The 10,295-nt window shown below is 37.0% G+C and overlaps 1 protein-coding gene across 1 annotated transcript; it reads right to left on the reverse strand.

The window, feature by feature from the left end:
- Nucleotides 1–917: 917 nt before the first annotated feature.
- On the reverse strand, nucleotides 918–3,506 carry LOC137999194 (kappa-type opioid receptor-like). Its single transcript, XM_068845043.1, has 3 exons — nucleotides 3,430–3,506; nucleotides 2,945–3,009; nucleotides 918–2,185 (listed from the first exon to the last, which is right to left on the reverse strand). Exons 2-3 carry the CDS (start codon nucleotides 2,976–2,978, stop codon nucleotides 1,113–1,115), a joined length of 1,107 nt encoding a protein of 368 aa, XP_068701144.1. The 5' UTR covers nucleotides 2,979–3,009; nucleotides 3,430–3,506; the 3' UTR covers nucleotides 918–1,112.
- Nucleotides 3,507–10,295: the final 6,789 nt, after the last annotated feature.

The following is a 10,295-nucleotide window of genomic DNA, read 5'->3' on the forward strand; positions in this document are numbered from 1 at the left end:
GCAATTGAATTGAATGATGGGTAAAAGATCATTTGTAAATCGAGAAAATCAATGGGAACATGCCACCATGTTTATCAACGATATCAGCAGCTAAGAAGAAAAAATTGTTTTGAAGACAACTCAAAAAGAGGGAATTAATGCATGCACTAATTTTGAGTAGTTATTTTTCTTCTTCTGTCAATATCTACCAGTTAGTAACCATTCACCTTTTGTTTAAAATTTTGTCGGGACATTAATAATATAGTTGGTGCCTTTTTCAATTTTACCTCATAGTTCAATCAAGATTTGGAGTGCCTGCAGAAAATACAGTACTGCTAGTGGTTCCCGGTCACATGCCACAATTTGTCGAGATTTTTAATGGAAAAAAGTGGATATGAATAACAATATAATAGTTCATTGTATTATCATACTGGGCAACCTGTTTATAGAAACCAGCCAGAAAATACATTACATGTGAACCTTTTATTAAATTGGTTAGGTTTTGGAGTACAAATCAAATATGGCAACACTGTGGACCTGTAACGTGCAACTTAATTTTGTATCTTACGCCTCTTTTTGTTCTTCACAGCGGCCAACTACGATCGAAGGCAATTAATAACTGCAGTTGCGCATAATTTAATCAAAGGATTTAATTGGTTATCTTCTCAAAAAAAGTGTGTTTTGTGCAGGGTAAAGGCCAAAAATACGGACAAAAACATGAAACAAAGGAACTTGTCCAGTTTCATAACCATCTCCATGCATTAACTATGCTGAAGACAATATGTTATCTTTGTGTGTGAAGATATTTTTTTTTTGAGCGAAAGCTCACTTGGTCTTTCATTGGTGTTTATATAATAAATACTAATATTAACCCGGCGTTTGTTCTAGCATTGGTCCAGTAATGTTGCATCGATGCGCCTAATGATAAAAAAAAAAAAACGTTTAGACGCGCGTAAGACGCCTTTTCTGTTACTGGTCCTGCTCCACTGCCAACAACGGTTACTCTTTGGTGGGGTGAAGAACGTCCACCTTGTATAATTTTTTCATTTGTCACGCAGTTCCCTTGAAGACGTTACGGGACCCAAACGACTCTGCCTAAGAAGCCACACTAGTAGGCTGGGTTCCTTGTCTTATCATTTCAGGAGCTTCGGGGACATATTCCAGATGTTTTTCATTCCACGCCTTTCTTGTAAATCCTCGGCGAAAAGCTGGCGCGCTTGTCGTAGTAACAACGTTTGTCCCCCGTCCGCACAAGTGAACAGCCCAAAGAGGGCCTTACGAAAACCATCGTTCAGAAGTACATAGAGGCAAGGATTGATGGCGCTGTTTGCATGAGCTATCCAAAAAAATACAAAGCTTGCAACGTATGGTAGTTTGTCCTGTTGATCAGGAAGCACAAACCAGAAGAAATGATTGACGTAAGATGGAAACCAGCACAGCGCGAAAACAACGCATATAACAACCAACAGTCGCATGACCTTGCGCCTGGACTTCTCAACCACGGCACGGTTGCTATCGGTCATGTTGCCTGGAATTTTACGACGAGCCAGTGTGCGGCATATCAAAGTGTGTGTAATGATAATTATGAAGAGTGGCAAGGCGTACATCATTACGAAAAGAGATATATGAAAGATTCTATATGCACGAAAAAATTCTTCTTCTGAAAGATTGTTTATGGACAATGCGGAATAGCAATAGTAACCATTTGTGTCCGGATCAAATGACACATCAGAAAGAAACACGTAAGGGAACATTAACGCAAACGAAAGAACCCATATCGTCGATGATAGAATCTTTGGTCGTTGGAAAATCGCTTCTCGAAGAGGAAAGAAAACGGCGTAAAATCTATCAAAGGAAATGAGCATCATTGTCAAGACTGAAGCTGCTATAGAAATAGGCATAACGTAGAGAAGCACTTTGCAGGTAACGATTCCCAATTTTCCTCCAAACCAAAGACTTTGTTTGTAAAGATATGCGACTTGGTATGGCATAACTGTTACGGTCAGTAATAGATCTGCAATAGCCATGTTTGCTATAAAGAGGTTCGTTACATTTCTGGAAGATTTCTTTAACACCACGAACAAGCCAAAGGAATTGCCAAAAAAGGCTATCAAGAAGGTAACTGTATATGCTGATGTCAAGGCAATCTGGGCTTTCAATGATAAATGATCAGGAACTTGTACTGTGGAACTGTGGTCGTTTGTTCCTAAAAGACAAAAAGAGGGTTACCAGACAAGTCAAAATCAAAGAGTCTAGTGATACACGCATGGCTTCGAGGCCCTTGTGTGAAATCGAGGCAAGTCGCCGTTTTGACTGACTCTTCCGTAATTCTCTGCTCGACTCGTGGTATGGTCTCTCGTTCCCAAAACTCAATTTCCGAAGCACAAACACTAAAGAAAGGAAATCATCTTCAAGGTTTGTCGCAAATCTGCGCCTTTTATGTGGTTTTAGATGAAGTTAAATAAATGAAATTTGATTTTTGAATATCCTAGTTTACTACTACCAATGATAATAATGATAATAATGATAATAATAATAATAATAATAATAATAAGTACATATTTGTCCGTGAAGCAAAGTGTCGTGTGATACATGCATGGCTTCGAGGCCCTCGTATGATATCGAGACAAGTGGCCAGTCAGCCCAAGTTGTCAGGGCATTAGAACTTATGATCGGATGGTTACGTTCGACCCCAGATAATCAGATACCGATAATAATATGGTGAGATATAATGAGCTCAAAGGACTGAAGTATAACGGGGGAGGGGGGGGGGGGGGGTGGAATAAAGGAATCCATGGTTCTGCCTCCGAAAAGTCTAACGGGGAAAACGAAATAAAAGGGAGGTGATCCTGTTGAAGGTAAACTGGCACTTCGTGTATTAAACTACTGGACTAAATAAGCCATCAACAACAATAAGCCACCTCGGTAAACATGGAAAACAACAAACCCGTTTTGATTTGCTTACCGTTTGTTTCTGTACCGTTGTTGGGGTCGTTCATTTTATTTTAGCCTCAAGGAATCTGGACTTATCTGTTGAGACAATAAGGACGAACTTGAGTACACATCTTAAAGCGGTGACACTAAGTTAAAGCACATATGTCCTTCTATTTGAATGTTCCTTTCAGTTCACCCAGAAAGGTGTCGCTGTTTTGCCTATATAGCTACTTTACTATGGTAGTATCCACTTAGGTTTGGATTCCGTTCAAATGTGTACAAATATTCGGATTTTCCGTAATGTTTAGAGGCTGGTGAAGTAGAGACGTGAGGTTGACCTTCAACGTTAACAGCCGGTTCCTCAACCAATATACAGCTGGAGCCTCGGATTCTTAACAAGCGTGTAAGGGAAAGTGTTGTGAGATCTCCAATCGCTTGACGGAGGTACACCGTTAAATAAACATCACCAGATACACCGTAACGGTCAAGAGCTACAATTTCTTTACAGAATCTTACATGGGTCTTGGTCTGCGTCGGCTTATGACTTGTATGAACCAGCTTCGACTTGAACTGTCAATTAGCTTCAACTTCAGTTTCAATTCCAAATGACCAGCTTTCACAAATTCAGTTCTTTTATAGTATAGATAGAGTTAATTAAGCTCAAATAGTTAAAATAATATTTTGGGGTGAAGGCGCAATAATTGGATGTCAGTTTTTCATTAGTTCTTCCATTTTTTTTCGAGTTTATTAAAATTTTAATCGATATTCGTTTTTTATGTATTCGTCCGTCTTTAACGAAAACGATAAAATTCTTTATTCCGCGTGTTCGAACCTCTAAATATTCCTTATTCATTTTCTTTTTTAAGCCGTCTTTCATTATTCCGCTTCCATTCATGATAAACTTAAGTAAACACAAAGTAATAACTAAGTTTGACAGTTTACAATTTATTGGCATATCAATAGAAGGAAAGCACCTGAGCTGAGAAAAGTAAAAAATCTTCCCACATTGAAGTTTGTTTCATTTCTCGCCTGAAGCTAGGTCATAAATTACTTATTCCAACAATGAAAAAAAATTGGGGGGTCACCGACTTTGTTTCGGAGAAAATGGCAAGGGAAAAATGCCCTAATTTCGCTAGATAGATCATCATAACTAGATGTAGCCTCATCTACTCATCTGTCGAAAATCATAAAAGTAATATGTTAGAGTGAAGGTTTCTGTGCATAGAAATATAGGAGTGGGTTTTTTAGATTATTGCATGCCACTGAGGATGTCGTAAACAGTAGAGGTAATCCTCAACGAGCGTATTCGGAAGTGCTACCCGTTGAAAGAACTTCCGGAATTCAGGACACAAGGAAAAAAAAATTTCAAAGATAACTTCTTACATTGTGATTTTTTTCATTTCATCACATTTCGTAGATTATAAGAAGAGCAAGTGATTCATGTCTTAAAAAATAGGGGCGCCCGATGACCTAAACGATTAAAATCGATGTGATGTTGCGAAGCTCTTGGAAAATTTAGTTTGTCACGATTTTGCGTGACCTGCCGGGGAAGGACTGGAACCCAAGACAGGATCGATTTTGCGAAAAAAAGAACTTTCTCGAGCTTACCAACGAAGTTTCAAGGAGGCGTTATCTTTATTTGGTTAGTGTTTTGTATCATATCTCTCCAATGCCGTCTTTCTCATCTTCTGGAGTGTGGTTTTTGTGAAACATAATCTCTGACTGTTTCCTCACAGGGCCGCACTATTCAAGTGGATTAGGAAGAGAAGATAATTCTTCTCTATTGTCATAAAAGTAAAGGAAAAGAAGTTTAAAAACATGCATTCATTTTGAACTAAGAAGTTCGTAAAGCAGTAAAAAACGTTTTAAAAAACCAACACCATTCAATTTTAATACGCAACGTCGCTGACTATTAAACTAAACCTTCCTCGAGTTTTCAAAACTTTCAACCACTACTCGATTAGCGACCTTTTCCAGCCTCCCGGTCCTTTCTCTTTAACGTTTCATGATTGTGATGGATTTTTTTCTTCTCCTTTAATTGACCTCAAATTCCAACGAATATCTGACAAATCCAGCTAAATACATGCGGAATTCCAAACCGCCCGAAATATAAATCTGATCGATCTCAAATCATACACAAAATCACATGTTCAAATTAAAAAACGTGACAGTCCGCGTGACAGAGTTCAAAGTCGTAGAGTCACGAAACTAAGGGAAAAAGTCTATGACAATGATGAATTGGAAATAAATGTGTCATTCTTTAGCCGACCTGGAAATTTCCCCGGCGTTTTTGTCACTATAAGATTTTAACTAATGCTTGAAGTAATGCGTGACATATTAGAGCCGTGTTACCTGCGCAGTAAAAGTTGCGCCCAAACAATTAGCGCAAACGTCCTTAAAATAAAGTTAGTTTTTCCAAAACATCGAACTCGCGAATATTGTGTAAAAGAACACTTGAGTTCATAGAGTGACGCATAGTAAACCATAAAACCATGCAGAAGTCGCGCAGAAACACCACCCTATTTCCCAGGAGTGTGTTCTCAGTTTATTATCTAAACAAATAAGGAAATAAAATCGTAAAAGAAATGTTGGTTGAACGGCAAAAGCCAAAAAGCAATTTCCCAAAAACCATTTTACAAAGAACGGGATGAAAGATGTCAAGTGGTCAACTAAAAGTGTCTCCGGTGTTAATTTTGAGGTTTCATCTCATGTAGAAACTTCTAGAAACACATAATTACTTATATTCAAAACTGAATGACATAGAATATATGAAACATTTCGTATATTTGAACCGTGGGAATTGATATGTCAGAGAGAGATTATCACTGACATTTATCGTTGTTATTGAAATACGTCAGACTGAGATATAGATCACAGTTATCGTTGTTCATGATCTTGTCATGCGGATTGTCCGCAGCTGTGCACGAGGCCCTATGTAAATGCAGAGATAACCTTAAACATAGAACGCCCTATATAATTCTAGAAACAGACAAGCCCAAATAGTACAATAAGATAAACACAAACATGTAATCTTCAAAGAACCATTGACTCTTTTGATAGATAGCGGAATAAATATTTTAAGAGGAAAAAAGGACGCAACTACATTTCCCGACAAGCCTGTTTCCTGAATTGCTTCACTCTTCACTCTTCTTAAACCCCTGAAGAGTGAAGCAATTCACGAAACAGGCTTGTCGGGAAATGTAGTTGCGTCCTTTTTTCCTCTTAAAATATATATATATATATATATATGTTGTGTAAAAAAACGGTCCTTGTAAAAAAGCTGCTTTTTTACATAAAAAAGCAGCTTTTTTACAATTATATAATTGTAAAAAAGCAGCTTTTTTACAGAAATATATTTTTGTAAAAAAGCTGCTTTTTTACAATTATATAATTGTAAAAAAGCTGCTTTTTTACAAAAATATATTTTTGTAAAAAAGCTGCTTTCTTATGTAAAAATGCTGCACTTTTACAATTATATAATTGTAAAAAAGCTGCTTTTTTACAATTATATATGTTTGTAAAAAAGCAGCTTCTTTACGTAAAAATGCTGCTTTTTTACAATTATATATTTGTAAAAAAACGGTCCGATCACCATAACTTTCCAACGATTTATGGAAGTGTCGTGACTATTTTGTTTTCTCGTGCTAGCCGCATAAGTATTATTTATTACTAAAAATCACTTTCCCAAGAATTTCATAAGTGCGGCATAATGCGAAACACCGTTTCCTTACATGTCACGCCTTGTAGAAGTGCAGGAAATTTACAATTCAGTTTTGTAAAAAAACGGTCCGACCGCTATAACTTTCCAACGATTTATGCCAGTATCCTCAATATTTTGTTGGCTTGTGCTAGCCATATGCAGTATTACTTTATGATAGAAATCACTTTCCCAAGCCTTTCGTAAGTGCAGAAATTCGACAAAACCGTTTTCTCACATGTCACGCCTTGTAAAGGTGCAGGAAATTTACAATCCAGTTTTGTAAAAAAACGGTCCGATCGCTATTACTTTCCAACGATTAATGCCAGTGTCCTGAATATGGCTAGCACAAACCAACAAAAATATTCAAGGCACTGACATTAAGCGTTGGAAAGTTATAGCGGTCGGACCGTTTTTTTACAAAACTGAATTGTAAATTTCCTGCACCTTTACAAGGCGTGACATGTGAGAAAACGGTTTTGTCGAATTTCTGCACTTACGAAAGGCTTGGGAAAGTGATTTCTATCATAAAGTAATACTGCATATGGCTAGCACAAGCCAACAAAATATTGAGGATACTGGCATAAATCGTTGGAAAGTTATAGCGGTCGGACCGTTTTTTTACAAAACTGAATTGTAAATTTCCTGCACTTCTACAAGGCGTGACATGTAAGGAAACGGTGTTTCGCATTATGCCGCACTTATGAAATTCTTGGGAAAGTGATTTTTAGTAATAAATAATACTTATGCGGCTAGCACGAGAAAACAAAATAGTCACGACACTTCCATAAATCGTTGGAAAGTTATGGTGATCGGACCGTTTTTTTACAAATATATAATTGTAAAAAAGCAGCATTTTTACGTAAAGAAGCTGCTTTTTTACAAACATATATAATTGTAAAAAAGCAGCTTTTTTACAATTATATAATTGTAAAAGTGCAGCATTTTTACATAAGAAAGCAGCTTTTTTACAAAAATATATTTTTGTAAAAAAGCAGCTTTTTTACAATTATATAATTGTAAAAAAGCTGCTTTTTTACAAAAATATATTTCTGTAAAAAAGCTGCTTTTTTACAATTATATAATTGTAAAAAAGCTGCTTTTTTATGTAAAAAAGCAGCTTTTTTACAAGGACCGTTTTTTTACACAACATATATATATATATATATATTTTAAGAGGAAAAAAGGACGCAACTACATTTCCCGACAAGCCTGTTTCGTGAATTGCTTCACTCTTCAGGGGTTTAAGAAGAGTGAAGAGTGAAGCAATTCAGGAAACAGGCTTGTCGGGAAATGTAGTTGCGTCCTTTTTTCCTCTTAAAATATTTATTCCGCTATCTATCAAAAGAGTCAATGGTTCTTTGAAGATTACATGTTTGTGTTTATCTTATTGTACTATTTGGGCTTGTCTGTTTCTAGAATTATATAGGGCGTTCTATGTTTAAGGTTATCTCTGCATTTACATAGGGCCTCGTGCACAGCTGCGGACAATCCGCATGACAAGATCATGAACAACGATAACTGTGATCTATATCTCAGTCTGACGTATTTCAATAACAACGATAAATGTCAGTGATAATCTCTCTCTGACATATCAATTCCCACGGTTCAAATATACGAAATGTTTCATATATTCTATGTCATTCAGTTTTGAATATAAGTAATTATGTGTTTCTAGAAGTTTCTACATGAGATGAAACCTCAAAATTAACACCGGAGACACTTTTAGTTGACCACTTGACATCTTTCATCCCGTTCTTTGTAAAATGGTTTTTGGGAAATTGCTTTTTGGCTTTTGCCGTTCAACCAACATTTCTTTTACGATTTTATTTCCTTATTTGTTTAGATAATAAACTGAGAACACACTCCTGGGAAATAGGGTGGTGTTTCTGCGCGACTTCTGCATGGTTTTATGGTTTACTATGCGTCACTCTATGAACTCAAGTGTTCTTTTACACAATATTCGCGAGTTCGATGTTTTGGAAAAACTAACTTTATTTTAAGGACGTTTGCGCTAATTGTTTGGGCGCAACTTTTACTGCGCAGGTAACACGGCTCTAATATGTCACGCATTACTTCAAGCATTAGTTAAAATCTTATAGTGACAAAAACGCCGGGGAAATTTCCAGGTCGGCTAAAGAATGACACATTTATTTCCAATTCATCATTGTCATAGACTTTTTCCCTTAGTTTCGTGACTCTACGACTTTGAACTCTGTCACGCGGACTGTCACGTTTTTTAATTTGAACATGTGATTTTGTGTATGATTTGAGATCGATCAGATTTATATTTCGGGCGGTTTGGAATTCCGCATGTATTTAGCTGGATTTGTCAGATATTCGTTGGAATTTGAGGTCAATTAAAGGAGAAGAAAAAAATCCATCACAATCATGAAACGTTAAAGAGAAAGGACCGGGAGGCTGGAAAAGGTCGCTAATCGAGTAGTGGTTGAAAGTTTTGAAAACTCGAGGAAGGTTTAGTTTAATAGTCAGCGACGTTGCGTATTAAAATTGAATGGTGTTGGTTTTTTAAAACGTTTTTTACTGCTTTACGAACTTCTTAGTTCAAAATGAATGCATGTTTTTAAACTTCTTTTCCTTTACTTTTATGACAATAGAGAAGAATTATCTTCTCTTCCTAATCCACTTGAATAGTGCGGCCCTGTGAGGAAACAGTCAGAGATTATGTTTCACAAAAACCACACTCCAGAAGATGAGAAAGACGGCATTGGAGAGATATGATACAAAACACTAACCAAATAAAGATAACGCCTCCTTGAAACTTCGTTGGTAAGCTCGAGAAAGTTCTTTTTTTCGCAAAATCGATCCTGTCTTGGGTTCCAGTCCTTCCCCGGCAGGTCACGCAAAATCGTGACAAACTAAAGCCCCGTTCAAACGGTCATGATAGTTGATGATAGTTGATGATAGTTTCAACTATCACGCACGTTTGAACACGAACTATCATTCACTATCATCAACTATCATCAACTATCATGCAGTTTGGACATGTTCAAATTCGACATGATAGTTCATGATAGTTTTTTCCGTTTGACCGAGCGGATGATAGTGCATGATAGTTTTTCGGTCAGCGGGGGTAACCAAGGCGGGCTCAATGCAATATGGCTACCGCAAGTTTGCCATCGTCCTGTGAGGAACAACAAAACAATAATTTGGACGAATATTCGGACGACAGTGACGATGAAAGCGAGAAAGTGAGAAAAGCTAAAAAAGCTAAAAAACCAGACAACGAGAAGTGGAGTAGTAGTTTGATATGCAACCTAATAGATGAGTACGAGGCACGGCCATGTTTGTGGAACATTTTTTGCGATGACTACCACAATCGGGATGTTTACATTGTTTACATTGTTTACATTGTTTGTTTACAATCGCGCGCGGTAGGAGACTAGGTACCAGTTAGCTACGCCAGCACATTGCGCGATTTCGTCAACTATCATGAACTATCATGGACCGTTTGATCGCAAACATGATAGTCAATGATAGTGAATGATAGTTGAAACTATCATCAACTATCATCAACTATCATGACCGTTTGAACGGGGCTTAAATTTTCCAAGAGCTTCGCAACATCACATCGATTTTAATCGTTTAGGTCATCGGGCGCCCCTATTTTTTAAGACATGAATCACTTGCTCTTCTTATAATCTACGAAATGTGATGAAATGAA

This window comes from Montipora foliosa, chromosome 4 (assembly GCF_036669935.1).
Source record: "Montipora foliosa isolate CH-2021 chromosome 4, ASM3666993v2, whole genome shotgun sequence".
NCBI classification, from domain to species: Eukaryota; Metazoa; Cnidaria; class Anthozoa; order Scleractinia; family Acroporidae; genus Montipora; species Montipora foliosa.